Below are 22,079 nucleotides of genomic sequence, written 5' to 3'. Positions count from 1 at the left end.
AGCACCAATCAGGGTTCTCCTTTCCTAATAGAAGGACAAATCCAGTAGCACTATAACTGGGCAATCTCTGATGGGATAACCCTTACTGCCACCTAACTGGCAGGATAGGAGAACTGTCCTGGAAATCTGAGCCAGGACATGCTGGACCACAATGAGCAAACAAGAACTTTCTTGAGCCCTTCTTATGTTGAAAGTGTTTGCAACAGTCTTGAATAGGCAGGTACCAGTTTTCTGCCCCAGGAGATCAGAAGCAGGTATGATTTTGGGGTTTTTTGACCACACAGAGCACCATATGCAAGGACTTTCCATTCTTGGTGAGTCTAATGGAAGAGTCTCATGATTTGAGGGCAAAGTCTCTAGATCTCTTTTCTTGCCTTACACACAATTTGCTTAAGTACCTTATACAGCTCTCAAAATCTGCTTTAAGGGTCAATTCCATTTCACTGTTATTTGGGCTTACCACCAGTTCATAGAAGAAACCCAATTTGTACCTAGCCTTTAGTCGCCATGTTTATTTGGGGTCACCCTTATTTAAAGTTTTCCATAAAGGAATTGGAATGTATACATCTCTCTTTAAAAGTTTTGTTTCCACTTTGACAAACTTGCAAAACATTCTGTGGATTCATCAAATCAGTTTCTTAAACATGCAAATTTACAGCAAAATCCATATCTATTCTTCTAGAAATTCAAATCCATTCGATTTCTTCAAATTGGCAGATCTGCTTAGAAAGATTTGCCGGGAATAATCTGACAGATTTCAACAGATGTACTATGGATTGGAAAAAAATGACCACGGTCACATCTAGTCAAGAATGACCTTGATAGGAACTATCTTACCTTTCAGCCATCAGGTCCGTAGTCTGGGCTTCTTATTAGACTCCAAACTCACTACTAAAGCCCAAACTATATCCATAATAAAATTAGCCTTCTTGCAACTACATCAACTCCACCACCTCCATTCTTTCTTTGATGACCTCATCTTTGCAACTGTGGTCTAGACCTGTCCAATCTCTCACCTATACATTACAGCACCCTCTATATTGGGCTACCAAAAGAGATGAACAATTGGCTGCCACTCATACAGTACCCATCAGCAAAAACTCTGCTAAATGTCCATAAATTTGAGCATATCACTAAACTCTTACAAACCCTGCACTGGCTCCTAATACTCTACTGTACTATATTCAAAGTCCTTGTTTTGACCTTCAAGACACTCAAAGGCCTAACACCATCCTTCCTCACAAATCAACTCACCCTATACACACCAGCTCGTCCACTGCGCATACTTCCTCAACCCCACCTAGTGATATCAGCTCTGAAGGAAATACAACTTACCAGCGCTAAGAAGAGAACGTTCTCACTATCAGTCTCTCTGAAATTCCTTACTTCCTGGACATCAGGCTAAACTCAGAGCTCCTTACCTTAAGGAAGAAGCTGAAAACCTGGCTGTTTGTAGCTGCTTTCGGCCCACAGCCAAAATCTTGAAATCCAACATATACCTAACAATATACTCTACTCTTGCTCTATTATATTTATCACCTTTTCTATCTTTATTTGCACTTACTTAATTCTTATTACCATCTGCACTGTTTCCTTATTGTGTTGTATCCTTATTGTAAGTGTGGTGATAATGTGCACCATTTTTATCCTTATTTGCTTAACCCCTATTACTCCTGGGCTCCATACCTATTATAAAACCTGATTCTATGGTGTAACACGCTTTGAAATCTTACTGGAAAGGCGTGAGAAAGCTAAATGATGATGATGACAATCTTGAAAAATTCTGAAATTTACTTCAAACTTAAACGAGGCTGAAATAGGCCTACTTTCCAGTTTGACTTTGACAAATTCCCTATAAAGGGACCCCACAGTGGCATGGCATATTGGAATTGTAATCCAGTTGATGCAAGATCTCTTTGAACATCTCAATTCTTGTAACATCACGTTCTGGCCTAGAAGGTCATATTTTTGATGCTGGAAACTTCAGCCAACAAAGTCCATTGTTCTAGGTCTTAGTAACTCATCTTATGCTAAATTTCATCAAAACAGGGTGGTACTCTGCAATTATCTTGAATTTCTACCTAAAATGTTAATTAATTTCCATTGTAATCATTTGTCCTTCCTCAATTTTTTCCTCATCTAATTTTCCTAAGGGAGAAGCTGTAATTCAAATGTTGAATTGCAAAAATGCTGTAGTCTACTATCTAGAGCAGACTAAGTCTTAGAAAGTCCATCAACTTTTTGTTTCTTTAGACCTCAACAGACCTGGTGTCCTCGTGGGAATAGATTGCATATCTCATTGTTACTCTCTTGTGGAATTGACCATTCAGAGGCATGTCAGATCTCATGCCATTCATCTGATGACAGTGCCAATTGATACTCTAAGGTCAATCTCTATAGAATCGATTTATGAGGCTATAACATGGAGTTGAGTCCATACATTCACCAAACACTGCTACTTTGGCCTATTAGTGCTACAACGTATTTTCTCAGGGTGAAGCTCACCTCTTTGCTTAATTTCCAGGATTGTCTTCCTGATTTTGGTTTAATGTTTCTAGGTTTCATAAACAATCCTGCTCCCCTCCCACACACACACACACACACACACACACACACACTCTCTCTCATGCACACATACACACTCACACAAGCTTTCCAGTAACCAAAAAATAACCCAAACCAATGCAGGTTCCGCTGACAAACCAATTTTTGTTTGTCTGTTGGCAGTTTTGTTCTTGTTCTTGTTGTCCTTATTTCTTCCCATTTATTTGAAGAAAGCCCTTAGCTCTCTAGTTACATATGTATGCTTCTATTGAGGCTACTTGTGAAAAGAGAAAGCAAAAGTCATTCTCCGCTTAGAACCGCTAAATGGTGTGCCATAACTAGGGTGGTTATGTTCATGTTATAAAAAAATAGATTAATACAGTCCTGATTTTGCTTCCTCTAGCCCTTCCTTGATTCTCAACCCAATCCCCAGGACCCACCCAGTCTGGTTTTCAGGATATCTATACTGAATATGCATGAGATTTACATGTATGCAGATAAATTTCATACATATTTATTGTGAATATCCTGAAAATCAGACTGGCCAAGAAGATCCCAACAATTAGGCCAAGACCCCTTGCCATGAATGGCTCATGTATTGTTGATTATGTGACCCTTGTATAACTTTTTTGAGCCACTGTAATCAGAGATTTAATATTCCAGCTAAGTAATTTCACTTTTAATGAGTTCAGGGAATTAATTCTTATTTAGAAAAGCCTGAAGAAACAGATGGTTTGTACAATAATGTGTAATCTGGCTGTAAATTGCTTTAAAATCTTACTATATAAGGTACTATATAATTATAGCATTATTATGCTACAAATGTTTTTCTATAAAGTCTTAAAACATACCTTTGCATCTTTTTAATCTAGCATATTCAAAAATGTATTTCCTGACACGGTCCTGCAGTAAAATCAGTAGCCGCATGTGGTAAAACCTAATGAAATGGCAATTACAAAAACAATATATATATATGCTTTCCATTGGTATATTGTTAGTGTTTTGTTATTTTGATTGCTTTTCCAGTATTGTGCTGATTGGATGATTTTTTTCCCAGTGCCTAATTTCAGCAGAAATGAAAGTCACATCGTGCTGTGTTAAGTGCACAAGCTATAATATACACCAGGTGTAGTAATTAGCAGGCATGCAAAAGCTGCCTATTTGTCTGGTTTTGCTGCTGTTGCTGTATCCCCCTGTGTGTTAACACCATCAGATAGTTGGATTTAATTGAGGCCACATCAGATGAGGCATTACTGACACCTTTAATTGAATGAGCATCCAGGGAGGATTAACTCATAATATTGATTGGCTTTTAGCCACTTGCTCAGAAGGGTGTCTGGGTAGCTTATTAGTTGCCTTTATTTACACCTTTATGCAAAGAGTGCAAATAGGGATTCATAGTGCAATATGTTTTTGTAAGTACTCTTAATAACTTTTTAAAAAGGACTGATAATAAAAATGCAAATGTATTTAATTTTTTTATTAGCAGTTCTGTACAAACATATATTAAATGTGTTCACACACATTCCATTTCTGTATGTATGGAAATTGCAGGTAATAAGCACTCAAGAACATTTTAGTAGAATGTCTTGATCACAAGAGGAAATATGATTTACATAGCACCTTTCATTCAAACAGTATCCCAGAGCACTTTATAGTGTAACATTTGAAAAACTTTCCTGAGGTCTCTTCCATGGCACCAAGTTCCCCGCATCCAGATTTCATGGAAGCTTCCAAAGGGAAGAAGGGAGAAAGAGCAGCTGTTATTGTTATTAACCACCCGTTAGAGATTAAGATGGTTAAGCAAGATCATCTGGTATTGCACTATAATGTGCACACAGGGTGCCTTGTTTTGGTGACGTGCCCAGACACATCAGGAGCTGCATAATAGTTTTATGTAAGTCATGGGCAGTTTTATAGCATCAAATAGATAAAACTCAAATAGTTAACCGCTCGCAAAATTTTAAATTGTTTCAGCCAGTGCCCACCTGCTTTGTGGTGGCGTGAAGTAGAAAGGGAAAGCTGCCTTGCGTTTCATTAGGGCCTAAACAAATATGAGAATGAGCAGTTTTAGGCTATTGCAAAATTCTGAAATACAAATGTAGCATCCAGTCAGATAACTCATTGTATCATTTTATTATGCCATCATGTTACTGAATATGGTAGAAGAAAGTAATATCTGTAAAATTACAACTGTTATGATTTCTAGCTCCTATGGTGCAGTGTAGGTGTGTAAATAAATCCAAGAAAGCCTTCCGCTTCTCCTCTCACAAACATTTTGGTAAGATCATACAAACCATGTTCATTTTGACACGTGACTATCCCATCATTTATTTTCATGCTTTTTACAGCATAATATACTGTACATGTGGCACTTCCCATTGCACAAAATCAAAGTACAATATTACAGTTCTTACCAAATGCTGTAGTTTTTTTTTTAGGGAGTGCTTAAGTATTCTACCTGTACTTAGAAAAAAACCCACAAGGGAGGTTTCTGAAAATTCATGCAGAAGCTTTTGTATCTAATATAATGGGTTTGGAAGACCAAAACTTCACTTTTACAAAGCAAAACATTATCTTAATATAAAAATGTGATTCAATTTTAATTTCCACAGCTTCTAGGCTTCAAAAGATACAAGAGCAAATATCTACAGGATTGAGTCAAAAATAACTTAGGCCGGCTGATTTTTTTGTTTGTTTTTTAGTATGAGAGAAAATTTCTGTAAGCTGAATATTTCCAGATATTCAACCCTTTTCCTAGCTTGAGAGAATTATTATTTTTTTTTTTTATAGAGGCCCTTACTTTATTATGATTTTCGCAAATATGTTTGTATGCATTTATCTATACATGTCATTTAAAAAGTGCCTGACGCTTCATATATATTCTAAAAGGTGTGCCCGTTTATATCATTGAATATTTTATAATGTATGTTTTTCTTCATATTGTGAGATTTTCTGAGTTTCTTTCTTTAGTCTTGTTCATTATTGTACTTTCAAAATATCAATTTCTAATTGCAAAGATTGTCTGTTAGATCCACTAAATTATTCTATAGCATATTGTCACATGCTGTACATGCAACCTACATTTCCAAATGGACCATAAATGTAAGGATTAATGTTCTTAGCTGACAGGATTTACAGTGTTTATCAGTTTACTTTGTCTGTGATATGATGTATGCAATTATAAAATTCATATTCTTCTTCCTTTTCCTTTTGGTTTTTACAAAGTACTTCTTTTTTTTACCTGCAGAAAGCTTATGTTGGTGGCTTATCTTTGGTTTACTTCTGTACCTTATGTTTATTTTCTTTGGTGTTCTCTTTTCATGGATCTTTGAATAATTTATCCAGAAAACAACAGCCAGACAACTGGAAACACAGTACAATATCTAGTACGCAACTGTCATTTTGATTTTTCTTATCTAGTTAAGGTAATATTAATTTTGTTAGTTATATAAAAAGAATAGTCATCAATAATGTCTAGCAACAAAAATATATTTTAGTCATATAAAAATAAAATTGATGACAATTACTGTGAGGAAAGTTGTAGAGGGGACGTCAAAGGGAATGCCCTCCCCAAAAAGACACCGATGTAGTCAAGCCATTTTTTTTAAATATTGCATTTGGCTTGTTTTTTCTGCCCTAGTTGTACTTAATACAACATTTATTTCTGTCCCCTGACATATTGTTTCCACTAGCCTGTCTGTTGTTACTGTAGTTACTTTAATTTGCAGTGGCTCTATGCTTCTTTATTTAATCACATTTTCTTTCTCTTGTCCTATTGTCTTTTTCTTCTCTCCTTCTCCGCCTGTCTTTCTCTTCCCATATGTTTGGGTTCTTGTGATACCCTCTCAACAGTATCTCCTCCTGCAGACTCCACTGATGTTCACAGACCAAGCTCAGCAGGATGTCATCATGGTCCTGAAGTTCCCCTCCAACTCTCCTGTCACTCATGTGGCAGCCAACACCCAGCCTGGTCTAGCAAATCCTGCTGTAATTACTGTCACCGCTAACAGGCTGTTTGCTGTTAACAAGTGGCATAACCTTCCCGGTAAGAATTAGCAGTAATAACGAGAAATTTACGTTAAATTGTTCTTAGTTTTTTAAAAACTGATTATATTAATGTTTGTCACTATTTAAAGTAATTTTGAATCCTCTTGAAAAAGTAGGTTTATTGTGAAAACTGCTAACCTTATTCACATGATCAGCTTCTCATGCTAAATTAATGAATGCCAATTAGATTGCAGCTAGTCAATTCATGGACATCCATCTTTCATTTCATTTGTATCCTTGCCTGATGAGAAGGGGAGTAGTTATATCAGTACCCCCAAAGCTAGGCATACACCAGAGTTACACGAATATATTATGAGAAAAGATGATAAAGTAGTGAAATAATAATTGTAAGCAATATCTTTAAAAGAGTTATGTAGGCAATTTGAGAAAATGCTTTCAATATGTAATAAATTCGAGTAATGTTGATCTCATAACAACAAACTAAGGAGGCTATTTACTAAATGTTTTCTCCTTTTTGTATGTATGGGAAATGCTTAGTAAATGGAACACTAAATATTTAAAAAAGAAAACACTTTTGAAGCAGACCAATACAGAATTCAGATTCAAAGCTAATAAAGGAGCATTTTCATGATTTGTCTGAACATTTTTAATAGCAAGGTGAAAAAGATTTTGCCTAAATTAAAAAAAAAAATGTTAAGGCCGCCACCAGTGATAAACCCAGTGATAAACATAATTGTTTGTTCAAATTACAGCTTAGATATCTTATTTGAAGAGGATGGGGTCCCAGCAAATATGGTATACCAGAGCCCACAGGCCTGCTTGTATCTGTTCTTGAACTTGTGCTAGCTGTCCAGCAAATGTCCTCTGCTTTTGCTCAATCAACTCTCTAAGCTGCTCAGATAGAATGTAGTAAATCTGTTGCACAGAATGTTTGGTATAGAGTTCTAGTAACCATACTGGTACTGGGGTTTTGTATGTAGTGATATCTTTTAAAGGGCCAGCAAAAATAATCATGTAGCGCATGAATTTACAAGACTAACACAGGACCCTTCTTCAAGTATGTGATTTTGAAAGTACATGTACTAATTGAATATTTTTAGAATAGTTCTGTATGATGTGAAACTTCTCTGATGAGTTTATTTTTTATTTATTTATTTTATTTATTGCTCGATTAGTAGCTTTTAAAGTAGAATCCTAGTAGACTGTGATAACTCTGATTAGCCTAATGAAATAATCAAAAGAAATAATACATGAGCTTCCAAAATGACATGGGCCAGGTGAAGATGGGTCCTACTATATATAGTCTTGAAAGCTCATGAACTATAGCTATTTTGGATTATTCTTATGTGGGTCCAAAGAATGGCATTATTGCCAACCAAGGTTCCATTTTTCTCCAAGGTCAATATGACTATTGGAGCTCTTCATTAGTTTTTAAAGTAGAGCTCTCATGTTTCTTTTTCTTCTTGCTACTTTCTCTCTCACCCTAGGTGTGCTGCTATAAAATTGAATCAAGTTTAAAATCAAAATAAAGCTGTTCCACCAAAGTCTCATCCCTAAAAAAAAAGTAAAAAAAATCTGTTACCTAGAGTACTGGTGATGACTGTGTTTGGGTATATGAATGCTATTGCAGAAAAACAAGCTATGAAGCCCCCAACTATGCATTATTGTAACAGTAGTCTGCTTTAAACCTACTTTTCAGCAGAGTTTCAATTAGAACTTAAGAATAGCCATGCTGGCTCAGACCAAGGTGCAATGAGCACACCATCCTGTCTCTGATAAGTGACCAGTCTCTGTCACAAGTACCTGGCAAATACCAAAATAGTTATCTATACCACTACCAGGAGTAAATGATGGCTTTCCTAAGTCTACCAGTTTTCTTTCATTGCATTAGATAGCTTGCTTGCGTTTTGTCACATCACTGCTGTGATAATAAAAATTGATCCTAAGAGCAATGTGTAGAAATCAAGACCTTTTTTTATCATTGGGGATTATAATATAAGGGGTGATTTAAAGTCCTTTATACCATTTTTGTCATTAACTTCTTGACAAATTCATTGATTCTTCATGGGACTTTATACATTTTATTGGGACAAAATAAAAATAGACAAATTATACTTGATGTCAATAAAAAAAAAGGTTATTGAATTGTGCTCTGATTGGGCCTATATAGTTCGACCCTGAATGAAGAATCCAGATTTCATCCTTCAAAATTACAGAAGAAATAACATTTTTAAACTAGAAAACAATTTTTTTTTATCCCACTTAAGGGATTAATAGTTCTTTCTGTGAAGTCCAGCAGTATTCACTTTGTCACACAAGTGGGTCACAAGACAGAACACAAGATCTTGAGAAATGCCATGCTGGCTCAGACCAAGGTCCATTGAGCCTGGCATCCTTCAATAGTGTTAGGTCCATGTCACAAATATTTCATTTATTTTATTTTTAAAAATCTTGTATCATCCACTATCGTTTTATCTATGCTGGTCACAAGCAACAACCATAAAATAGTAAAAACAAAGAAATAAAGCATGAATAAAACCAAATAGTTGCACGTTAAGCAACAAACATAACATCACAGCACCAACAGTGTAAAATGTCAAACAAGTGTTTTCTGTCAATAAGCAGGCCTGAATTAGCCATAACATGTGGGTGACATTATCAAGCAACACCAATGAACCTCTTTCTTGTAGCTAGTAGAGCATTAGGTCAGACATGTACCTCTCTCTATTTTTCTGAAAACTTCTGCTGTGGGGATCCTCTGGTCACCCACTAGATGGCCCTAGATTCCTGCCATAGGTTTTCAGCTTAGTGGGAGAGACCATTCCTATGCAGCACCTCCCCTTGAGGCTGGCTGTGAATGGTATCTCTGTAGTCCCCTTCGGAGGGTGCTAGGAGAAGGAGTAATGTGATCAGTTTGACTTAGTGTTTTGAGAGTGAGGATCTATTTTTGGTATCCTGCTAAGTTAGAACCTATCACCTTGACTTGGTGTTTTTGTGTTGAGATCTCTTCAGTGCATGCCCCACCTGTTGGGGTTTGCTTATTTTGGGGAGTTAGAGACTGTTGTGAGATTTTTGCTGTATTTGGAGTTGTTGGTGTGAAACCCTGTACCCTTTGGTGAAGGCCGTTCACTGAATCTCTAGACCAGAGAAGGAGCAGCCATGACAGCATCACCCCAGAGTAAGAGTTTTTTGGACTTAAGTGTTTTTTCTCCTTTTTTTGTTGTGAGGAGGCTTTTGATCCACCCCTCCTCAGAGGGAAGATGGGCTGGGATAGCTAGTTTCCAGCTCACATCATACTCTTCCTTTAGAGAAGTCACATTCATCAGAAGTTCAAGAAGAAGGAGCAAGCTCTGGAGACCCCCAATTGGATCTCCGTTCCAAGGGACCAGGACACAGGCTGGATGCAAGAGATTGAACATTTGGACTCAGGATTTTTCTGGATTTAGGGGATTCCTCACCAATAAGATTTCCCTGGCCCACTGGGACAGTTTATGCACTTGGTAGAGGAGGGATAAGCCAACTCCCAGGAACCTGAGAGATAGGACACATTCCCAGAGTAAGAGAGCATTGAAGACAAAAACAGCTGTAAACTCACACGTTTGGATTGATTTTGGATATTGATTTCACTTTGAAGAATAAGTACATTTATTTTGAACACCCACAACTGTGTCCAGCCTGTTTGTCCCAGCAGTACAGCATCACAGGAGGAACCAGAGTGTGCTAGTAATACACATACTTAAAGGAAAAGGTACACTACCGCCTGGGCAAAGAAGGTTTTCCTTCAACCCCAAAATGCAATCTTGTCTGCCTCACCAGGAATAGAGTTGAGCACCAGCTCTTCTAAAATACCTTCCCTGTTGGCAGAATAGGCCAAATCCTCGGGATTGAGTAAGCATAGCTACCATGCATCCAAGAAAAGGAGTGCAGAACTTCCAGAGCAGTGAGTGCCAAAGAAACAAGCACTGTTGATTCAAGGGACATGGTCATACCAAGAGAAACAATTTTAGATCAATTTTCTTGAGATGAGAGCCATAAGGTATGCTCTGACAAGTCCACTCACCTCCTACAAGAGAAAAGCATTCTTGTTCAGACAAGCAAGTCACTATAATTCTACATGAACAAATAAGGAGGAATGGGATCTTGGACTCTGAAACAAGAAGTGATAAAAAAAAAAATATGAGAGTAGGCATGCAAACATCAATCTGTACTGCGAGCGACTGATTCCCAGAATCTATAGCACATTGGCAGATCGCCTCAGCAGAATCCTTTGTCCACACGAATGGTTCCCTATGCAATCAATAAACAACAGACTGTTCAGACTCTGTAGATTTCCAGCAATTGACCTATTTGCATCAGAACAAAATAGAAAACTAGAAATGTTTTGCTCCATTCTTTCCAGTAAACTTAGAGCCACTCAGGATGCTTTTCTGCTCAGCTGGAGTGCTGATCACATGAACATTTTTCTACTGATTCCTCCAGTAGCCAGAACAATGCAAAAAATACTGAAGGACCAGGTCCATCTAATCCTTATAGTTTTAGCATGGCCCAAACAAATCTGGTTTGCATATCTAGTTCAGCTCTCTAGACATCCTCAGATTCCTCTCGGGTCAGATCCATACTTATTCAATCAAGAAGGACCTCTATTCACATAAACCTTTCCTCCCTCAGCCTGATAACTTGGATGTTGAACGCTCAATGATAAAAGAATTGTTCTGATTGAAAGAAGTTGAGAACATAATAGTGTCTGCCAGAAAACCTTCATCTAGAAGAGCTTATGGATTTAAGTGGAAAAGATTCACCATATGGTGTCAACACAACAGACTGGGCATAACAGTGGCCAAATGTACTTGGCCAACTGGCTAGCAGACTGCATTGTGCATTGCTATAAATTAGCAGGCCTTTAGACAGACTCCATCATGGCTCATCAATTTAGAGCCATTTTCATCAGTTCACAACTTTATGTCCTATTATTATCTGGACAATCTCTCAGAGATTGACAGTAAATTTGGACAAGCAGTTTTGCATAGCCTGCTCACCTACTAATCTACTCTCCACTATGGGGACTGGGTTGCTTATTAACTAAACACGCCAATGCAACTCTTAGCTATTGACTCCCCACATCTTGTGGCTAATTGAGCCCTGCTTATTGATGGAGAAAGCAAGTTTACATACTGTAAACTGTACTTTCCATAGATAGCAGAATCAATTATCCATACTAAATACCTGCCCAGCTCCCAGGAGTGTTGACTACCTAGCTAAGCTTAGCTGTAAGATAAGTGAAGGGGCTCACAAAGCCAACACCCAAGCCTGAATTCCCGCATATACTCGGTAGATCAAAAGCTCTACTAGCTTTGAGAGAGAGGTCTTTTTGGTGCCGATGAATTTCATCACTCACATGTTATGGTTAATTCATCCCCCTGTCTACAGAAAACACCATTTAAGTAAGCAAATTTACTGACATCCCAGCAATCTTTCAATGCATTTGTCAGCCAATACTAAAATAAATGTTAAAAAAACCCAGCCCATTCAGACTAGGTAATTAAAAGCCTGGGAAAATAAATGCATAGAGCCAGGGAGTCTGCCAGGAAGTGTTTCCAGTGGGGGACTGTTTCAAATGCCGCATGGCATCAGCAATTCTGGACAATCATGCTGTGGCTGGGGAGGGGCTGCTGGGACTTACAGGCATTTTGGCTGCTTGGGTGGGAAGAGACTTGAAATATTGTGACACTTGATGGATGGGACAACAGGCACTATCTGGTTGTGGGGGACAGGCAAGACTTGAAATGCTGCATCCACGGCGCTAAAGAACAAGCTGGTATAGGAAGGGACCTGAAATGCAGCAACTCTCTGGCCCGCACTGACTTCCAGCAGTGGCAAGAGGTGTTCAAATGCTATATCTGCAGCTTTGGAGAACCTCTTCAATTGGCAAATCCAGGAATTTACAGGTAGATATTGGTCTCAATAAAAAAGAAGGACCTTACCCATACAACCTGCTCCTTGTGGGGGCTGATATAAAGTATCATGTTCAGGCAGATAGAAAATTCATCAAGCCACAACTATTTATTTATTTATTTATTTTGGACTTTTATATACTGTAGAAAATACATATCACATCACATCGGTTTACAATGAAACGGTTCTTGCATAAAAGCATTACATGGAACAGGGGTTACAATGAACTGGGATCTATGAGGATAAATACATGGAGTTAAAAATAAACTGCTAATATGTCATTCAAGTATAGAACAAACACTAAGATGAATTAAATTAAATTAACAAATTAACGAACATAGAATAACAAGTTAACTGAAGAGCATACATAGAAGTGGAACCAAAATTGGAATGAAAATGAAAATGTTCTCAACTTTAGAGAGAGGCTCGTGGTCACTACAGAGGTGGGAGGGGGAGACGGATCGGGGGATCAGGGGTGAGAAGAAGGGGGGTATTTATTAAATATAAAGGGATGTGGGTGCAGAACATAGGGAAAGGTCTAGAGGAGGGATGGAGAGCAGGAAGGGGGGAAAGGTAGAAAATTAAATCAGACTGAGAAATCAATTTGTTGCAAATTAAGATAAGGCGCGGAATGTCCTGACTGCGGGTGGTGGGCCCTGATCCAGGTCAGTGCAAGTGTCCTGTTGTGAGAAAGGAGAACATTCGATCATTGAGGGAAGAGAACGGACATCCATAAGGGGGTGAGGCTCATTTGACTAGCCAAGATATTTCTAATAGTTCTGTCTTGAGAGGGAGCAACGTTCATCTAATTAGGGAAATGCTTGACTGAATAGCCACGTTTTGAGCTTATTTTTGAAGGTCAATGGGGCATGGTTCTTGACAGAGGTCCGGGGGGAGAGAATTCCATTGTGGGGGACCAGCTGTTGATAGGGCGCCTATCCTCAAAGAGGTCTTGGCTGGGGGGGGGGGGGGGGGCGTAAAGAGTGCCTTTGTAGACACTTCTAATAGGTCTGGAGGAAGAGCGGAGTCGAAGCGGGATACTTAGATCCAGAGGGGTGAGATTGTGCATGGCTTTGTGAATTATTGTTAGGACTTTGTAGAGAATTCTGAATTTGATGGATAGCCACAGTGTTGTGAATCCGCCCTCAAAAGGATCAAGAGAGCAAGACCCTTGCTTTGGTGTCCCAAGGTTATGAACTCAAGACCTTGGTTATTGTTGGGGCGAAACTGTCAAACTGGTATGTTACAGTCCTGCATAGTTTTTTACCTGCCATACATGGTTGGATGCTAACAAGCCATTTTGGAAGATGCTGCAAAATGTGTTGATTTCCTTAAGAGAAGCAAAACAAATTTCACACCCCTAAGGAAAAAAGCAAAGAATATGAGAAACATTTGGTTTGGATATGCTACAATGTTTTCAAGACAGCATTAAGAGTCTCTACAAGGGCCATAGGCATAACTGTGAGCATAAGGCTTTGTTAAAATATATAGGCAATGCTTGCTGATGGGAAATGCAGGCAGTCTGTGTGAATGTAGGATCAAAGAAGCTGTAGAATTAAAAAAGGAGCACCATTCCATGCTCCAGAGCCTCTCTGCTGCTACATCTGGGCCAACTTATACACCCTGAAGGCACCATGATAGTTTCCTAAAGAAGCACTCTATTCCTCAAAGAAGATGCTTCTAGGGGCCATCTCACCTGAGACAACAGAGTTCAAGACCTTTCCCTGAGATCAAAAATTCAAAACCCCATACTCCACACCTAGTCAAAACTAGGGTTTGGAGTAGTAACGATCCAGGAGAAATGGCCAGTGTTTCAGTCTCGGTTCCAGAACTCCCTGTGAAGATGATGTGGGATCTGCGGTTATTTTTATAGACTATTGGCCCATTATAACCTCTGACATCTGGGTCATCTGGATCTTAATAGTTACAGATTACATCTATTGACAATCTTTCCAAATCACTCTTCTGAATGAGCATATCAGAATCTACTCAGGTTAGAAATCTCCTCCCTCTTGCAGACCAAAGCGGTTGAACTTGTCCCACTTCAGGAGAGAGGTCAATATTTTTACTTAAAGTATTTCCTGGTCTCCAAAAAGCCTGAAAGATTCAGGCCTATCCTATATCTAAGGGCCTTGAAGCAAATTCTGAAAACAAAAGTTAAAGAGAATTTTCCTGGGCACCATTCTTCTACTTTTAAACAGAGGAAATTGGATATAGTCACTGTATCTCAAGGAGGCCTACACCCAGGTCATAGGTTTTATCTCAGATTTATGATAGGAATACTGAAGCTCCAGTACTATGTATTGTCTTTTGACCTTGCATCAACTCTATAGATTTTCACCAAATGCCTAGCTGTCACTGCAGTTTATTTATACAATCTAATGATTCATGTGTTTCTTCAGGGCCGATACTAGGTACTTAAAAGATCTGGAGCACTGGCCCATAGGTTCTTTCCACCCACACCTCTTCCCTGTCCTCAGATTTTGATAATTAAACTGAAGAAACAGGGATAACTGGGATGCACTTTTCCCTATCCGCTTCTTTACCTGACGCCTTCAACACCACCTCCTGATCCTCCCTACCCTTTAGCTCCCCTTCTCTTTTACCTATCCCCCAGCCCAATTAACACACCCTCATCTAATTGCTGAGTTCCTATGGTTTCCTCAATCCTCACTCAGTCTTTAACTTCCTACTCTTCCCCCATTCTCCAACCCAAACTCTAAAAATCTAACCTCCCTGACCCCAAGTCCCCATTCTATCCCTCCAGTTCCTACTCCCCGCACCCCCCCCCCCCTAATCCTCAGTTCTCTGCTCTCTCCCACATCAATTTCCCACTATATCCACCCAAAAATGTGAGCAAAGCAGAGCTAGGATATTTCCTCATACAAAATATATATGCCATCATCTCAATAAGAGCAACACAACGTGCCCTCCACTGCAAGGCACCTTGCAAAATATCACAAAACCCTGCAAAAGAGGCACTAGGAAGCCATATAACAAACCTATCATGCCATAATAGTTCTAACTCCCAGGACTCAAACAGCAACAACTCTACCTATGAAAGGGCAGCACTGCAAATATTGCACAGGGGTCTTATCACCACCACATCTTTTACTGGAAAAACAAAATAAGCAGACTACTACAGAACCCTACACACAAACTACATGCAGCTAAATCCTATCTTTTCTCACACATGTGAAAAATCTTTCCTAATACAGAATAAGGGACCACAAACTAGAAATAGACACATGCAGACAAAAACTGAATTGGAAACCCTGAAAAGCCAGACTCTGCATGCAGCGTAACATCAAAGAAAGAGAAACAGAAATTAATTTCCCCATACGCTGATCAAAATACAAATATATAAGAAATGCATGATCCCAAAGAAATTCCATGGATGAAAGGAAAGAATATAGTAGTGGGGATATTTTACTGCCTGGCTGGCGAGGATGAAGAAACAAACTTTACTGATAATTTATGGATATGAAATATTTTATATTTTTTTAAGATTGTTTTATGTTATTTTATTGCCTTCACTTAGTAGAGCTGGTCTATTTTCAGCAGAAATAAATTTTTTAAATAAATAAAATGCTAATGGAGATTAGACTGGCTAGTAAAATGGGCAACACAATAATAATTGGAGATTTCATTTACCCAAGATTTGACTGGGTAAATATCACATCAAGACATGCAAGGGAGGTAAAGCTCCTAGGTGCCATCAACAACTGCTTCATGCAGCAGCGGTCATGGAACCAATGAGAGGAAGAACTACTTTAATCTACTTTAATGGAATACAGGACCTGGTGCAAGAGATAAAGGTGGTGAATCCACTTGGCAATAGTGATCATAATGCAATTAAATTTGACATAATCACTGGAAGGCGAATACTAAGGAAAACTTAATACAGTAGCATTTAACTATAAAATGGGGACTATGATAAAATTGGTAAATTTGTTAGAAAAACACTAAAAGGAGCAAGTTACAAGTTTAAAAACTTACAAGAAGCATGGACATTGTTTATAATTACCATCCTTGAGGCCCAGACAAAATATATTCCATGCACTAAAAAAGGATTAAAGAAAAACCAAATGACTACTGGCGTGAAAGAAGCAATTAAAGCCAAAAGGGCATGTTTCAAAAAAAGGAAAGCAGACCCAAATGAGGAAAATAGGGAAGAGCATAAGCACTGGCAAATTAGATGTGATAAAATAAGCAGGCTAATAGAGAGTTTGAAAAGGAGCTTGTCAAAGAGGTAAAAACAAACAGTAAAACCTTTTTCAAGTATATTTGAAGCCAAAAACCTGTGAGGGAGACAGTTGGGCTACTAGATGACTGAGGGATAAAAGTGTTTGTCAGGGAGGACAAGGAAATAGCATAAAAAATGAATTCTTAGCCTCTACCTTTACTGAGGAGGACATCGAGGTCATACCCATATCAGAAACAGTTTTTGATGGTGATAACTCTGAGCTACTAAACAAAATTACTGTGAAACTGGAGGATGTAATAAATCAGATTGACATTTCAAATAATATCAGATCACTTGTGCTGATAGTGGACCCTTGACCCGAGGTGGGGTTGGCGCTACCCGCAGGGTGAGCCCTACGGGTCCCCACTGTCAGAAGACGGAGCAGGCTAGGAGGCAGAGGCCGACTGGAGCTTCGCCAATACCAGCCCATGTTCCCCTTAGGTCGAGCCCTCGGGTGCCGGGACCAGCTGGACATTGGCGGGCCTCCGTGAGACGACTCCAAGATGGTGAAGTCAAGAGCACGCCAGGAACCAGCAGAGGTGTAGGAAGACCGAGGATGGTCCGGACGAGGCAGGGTTCCGAAGACCTAGGCACCAACAGGAAGAAAAGGAGACAGGGGGCGTCCAGGTAAAGATAGGCTGAAGCCTGAGAGGCCAGGTCCGTTGAAGATGATGAGAGTCCAAGGCAAGCTGGAGTCAGGGCAGGTGGCAGGAAGGTGCACAGTATCAGGAACAGAGTAGAGGTCAGAGCCAGGAGATAGGGCAGACATGGTCAGACAATGCGGAGGTCAATACAGGAGAATCAGTCCAAGCGTGGTCCAGGCAATACAGGGGTCAGTACCAGAGAAGCGGTCCACGCATGGCCCAGGCAATACGGGGTCAATACCAGAGAATCAGTCCAAGGAATGAGGAGTACACAAGGAGACCCGCAGGGGCAGGAACCAGGAACGAGGACAAGTACTGAAGACAGGAACGAGACGAGGACAGGAACCAGGAACAAGCAACTAGTACATGAGCAATCATGGAGACCTGTTGCCAAGGCAGGGAACAAGTGACTGGGCCCTGCCTTTTATACAGAGGCCCAGTGATGTCATAATCCGGGGCCGCAGGCTACTTTTCCGCTGCGGCCCCTTTAAAAGAGCGCAAGTTGCGTGCGCATCTAAGCCATAGCCTGGATGAAGCAGGGTGGTGGCATCACTCCGCGGCCCGCATGGGGAGACCCGGGTGCCAGGAGGAACCGCGCAAGAGTCAGAAGCGGGAGAGGTGGCTGCAGGCACTCGGGGATGGAGGCCGCTGCCCACCACCGCAAGCGAAAGTGAACCGAAGCTGGCAGCCGAACTCCCAGGGTGAGTAGGCCCAGGCATGGGCCTTGCACGGCCGGGACACTTAACATCACTGGTACAAGATGGTATTAACTCCAGACTTCAGAAGGAACTCAAGTATGGAATTTTAGACCTGTTTGTGGTGATTTGCAATCTATCATTTACACCAGCCATGGTACTTGAACAAAGGAGGGTAGCCAATGTGGCGCCAATTTTTAAAAAGGACTCCATGGATCATCAGAGAAACTATAGACCAGAGAGCCTCACGTTAGTGGTGGGCCAAATGATAGAAGCTATCCTTAAAAAAAAAATAATTCCCAACCATATAGATGGATATGGTTTCATGGAGGAGAGTCAACATGGTTTTTACAAAGGGAAGTCTTGCCTAACCAATTTACTTCAATTTTTGAAGGTATAAATAAACATACAGATAAAGGTGACCCAGTTGATATAGTGTATTTAGAATTTCAGAAGGCATTTGACAAAGTCCCTCATGAGAGACTCCTCAGAAAATCGGGAAGACAAGGGGAATGGAGTCAGTGGTCTAGTATGGATTGGTAACTGGATAATAGACAGGAAACAAAGGGAGAACCATGGTAACATGGAATAGACTTAATTTTTGGGTACTTGCCAGGTTCTTATGGCCTGGATTGGCCACTGTTGGAAATAGGATGCTGGGCTTGATGGACCCTTGGTCTGACCCAGTATGGCATTTTCTTATGTTCTTATGTTCTTAACTAAATGGTCAGTTTTCTAAATGGAGAAAGGAGTGGAGTGCCCCAGGAGTCTATACTGGGACCCGTATTATCTAGCATATTCATAAATGATCTGAAGAAAGGAACAGTGAATCAGGTGACCAAATTTGCAGATGACACAAAATTCTTTCAAGTCATTAAAACAGCAGTGGATGGTGAGGAACTGCAGAAGGACCCTGTGTGATTAGGAGGCTCAGCAGATGTAAATTAATGTGGACAAGTACGAAGAAATTTACAGTACGAAGGGAAAAATAATCCCAGTTACAGGTACATGATACAGGGTTCAGTGTTAGAAGTCACCACCCAGGAAAAGGACCTCAGATTTCATGTGGCAATACCTTGAAATCTTTGACTCACTGAACCGCAGTGGTCAGAAAGGCAAATAGAATGTTAGGAATTGTTTGGAAAGGAATAGAAAAAAGAAATGAAGCCTCGAGTATTGTATGCAGTTATGGTTGCCCCATCTCAAACAAAAATATTACCGACATAAAAAAGGTACAGAGAAGGGTGACAAAAATGATCAAGGGGATGCAAAAGTTCCCTTCTGGAAAAAGGCTGAATAGATTAGGTTTCTTTAGCTTGGAAGAGAGACAACTGAGAGGGGATACGATTGAGATTTATAAAATTATGAGTGAGTTGGAATGGGTAAATAGGGAATGGTTATTTACTCTTTGAAATATCATTAGGACTGGGGGGCACTTCATGAAACTAGCGATCAGCAGATTTAAATCAAGTTGTAGGAAGAAATTTTTCACTTGGAACACATTCAAGCTATGGAATTTGTTCCCGGAAGATGTGATCAAGGCAATTAGCACAATGGAGTTCAAAAGAGGGTTGGACTGGATCCTGAAATTAGTCCATAAATAGTTATTAGCCAGGTAGACTTTGGAAAGCCAGCGCTTATCTCTAGGAGTGAGAAACAAGAAATGGATCAAGTATTTTGGATCTGCTTGGTACTTGTGACCCAGACTGGCCACTGACAGAGAGAGAATACTGTGCTCGATGGACTCAGTCTGACCCAGCATGGAAATGCTTATGTTCTTACATATTCCAATCACTAAATATGGAAAAAATATTTTTTCCACTTTCTTTGAGATTTTTATTTTTCCAATCTGGATGGTTCTGGTCTCTCTTTTTTACTTTCCTCTTGTTGGTCTTGAAAGTGCTTTGCATTTCGTATTTCTTCCCTCTCCTGTCTGCTTCCTTTCTTTCCCTATATCTGTTTTCTCCATGTTTTTCTTCCTTGCTTCTCTGTCCTCTCTTTTTTACTTTCCTCTTGTTGGTCTTGAAAGTGCTTTGCATTTCGTATTTCTTCCCTCTCCTGTCTGCTTCCTTTCTTTCCCTATATCTGTTTTCTCCATGCTTTTCTTCCTTGCTTCTCTGTCCTCTCATAGCTAGATTTCAACTCTCCTCCCTCTTTTTACCTTTTACCCACTTCCCCAGTTCTCCCATTCACCCTTCTCTATTCCCCCTAGCTCACTATTTCCTCTATCTGTAGTCGCATCTGCCTCGCCTTCATCTACCTTCCTCTGCCTCGTCTTCATCTACCTTCCTCTGCCTCTCGTCCCCTCACCAATTCCAGCTCTTTTCTTCATCACTCCTTCCTTTCTTTCAGCCTTTTAAGCCATACCCAGCCTTCTATTCCCTTTTACCTCCTTCCCAGCTCCACTATTTGCACCATGTCTGACCCTCTTCACAGACCTGTCCCTTTCAACATAAGAAGTGCCATGCTAGGTTAAATCAGTGGTTCATCAAGCCCAATATCCTTTCTCTAACAGTGGACAATCTGGGTCATTTGTAAATATCAGTAAGATCACTTCCCCCTTGCTCATTCCCAGATTCCATCTGTCTCTCATTCCCTCCACAGCCCTCTTATTCCTCAACAGTCTCTCCAGGTCCTTCACACCTTCTCTTCATCCCTCCTCACTTTTCTGCACCCTATTTCACACACACTCAAAACGTCCCACCAAGTTGCCTTGTTACCATATCCCTGAGTATCCCATCCAAACCCTGAATCTCCAATCTTCCTCGAATCCCCGTGGCCATGTTTTTCCACTATTCCACCCGTTCCTTTCTCCTCTCTCCCTTCCACCTTCTCTCCCTCTCTCTCCTTACACATTCCCCTCTAATCTCTGGTCTCTGTCCTTCCTTCACCCTTCTCCCATACTATCAACTCCCTCATTTGCATTGTTATCCTCCCCTCCCATCTCTTCCACCACTCTCCCCTCCCTGCTTTTGCGGTCTTCCCCATCTCTCTCTTTTTCTTCACTCCCTGCCCTCATTCTACTCAACTCACCTCCCACTCTTTCACATCTTTCTCTTCCCCCATCTCCTTCCACTCGTCTTTGTCCCTTCCCAGTTTACCTCTTTATTTCTCTTCCTCTTATTCTTGCAGAGCCACCCCTATCTCATTCCAATGTGGGTCAATCGCCCCAGCATGCACAGTGGTGCCAGTCCCCTTCTTCTTCCATGCATCCTGTTTCAAAGCAGAAGTGCACCAGTAGAAGGAGGGGCCCATAGGAACCAGCAATCCTTGCTTATGCTCTTAGTCCTTGTGGCCCTTAGTCCAGTAATTGCTTCATTTCTCTGCTTCCAATAGACCAGGAGAGCAGGCAGCACAAAGTACAGTGCAGTGAAAAAGGAAACTTTTTTTTTAACCACAGCAGCTAAGATTCAGGGCACTAATGATCAGAGTAAGGGCATGGGCTCTATGTGCCCAGGCCTGCTAACACCCCTATGTATCTCTGCCTCAGTGCTGGGTTTGAGGACACACTACCTAAACTACAGGTCAGGGCCTCAGATTTTGAGTAGTCTCTAAATAAAATATTACTAAATTTCAACTTTTACATAACTTTGATAATTCTGTAGGGCTTCTTTAAAATAGCTTAGTACCTTAGCATGTCTTAATCTCACCCTGCTCTATGTGGACGATTGGCCAATGAAGAATACATCTCAGTCAGGAGCAAATTAATTGGTTCAAGTCATCATCTGGGTGTTGGAAGTGCTCCTAGCAACCAGTCACCTCAATTGAAGGTTCATTGGGGTTCTGCTGAATCGGACTCGAGCCATGGCTTGTCCCTCCACAAACAGAGTGAACAACATTGTGCCTGCAGTAGAAGAGAGAATGGAGAATTAGCAGACATCAATGTGAGAACAAAAGAATATGCAGAAATAAGCATATAAATTGGCGGGTTGATATACTACATTTGGTAAAGTCCCTCATGATAGACTCCTCAGGAAATAAAAAAGT

At 40.2% G+C, this 22,079-nt stretch overlaps 1 protein-coding gene across 1 annotated transcript in view; it reads left to right on the top strand.

Annotated features, from left to right (window-relative positions):
- LRBA (LPS responsive beige-like anchor protein) overlaps positions 1–22,079 on the top strand; it is a 1,658,631-nt gene that overhangs the window by 1,531,808 nt on the left and 104,744 nt on the right. Inside the window, 1 exon segment of the mRNA XM_029605291.1 lies at positions 6,400–6,592. Coding sequence (XP_029461151.1) covers positions 6,400–6,592 — 193 coding nt within the window.

The sequence above is a fragment of the Rhinatrema bivittatum genome, chromosome 1 (genome assembly GCF_901001135.1).
Source record: "Rhinatrema bivittatum chromosome 1, aRhiBiv1.1, whole genome shotgun sequence".
NCBI classification, from domain to species: Eukaryota; Metazoa; Chordata; class Amphibia; order Gymnophiona; family Rhinatrematidae; genus Rhinatrema; species Rhinatrema bivittatum.
The sequence above is the reverse complement of the archived record's forward strand: the minus strand, read 5'-3'. Positions and strand labels throughout refer to the sequence as shown.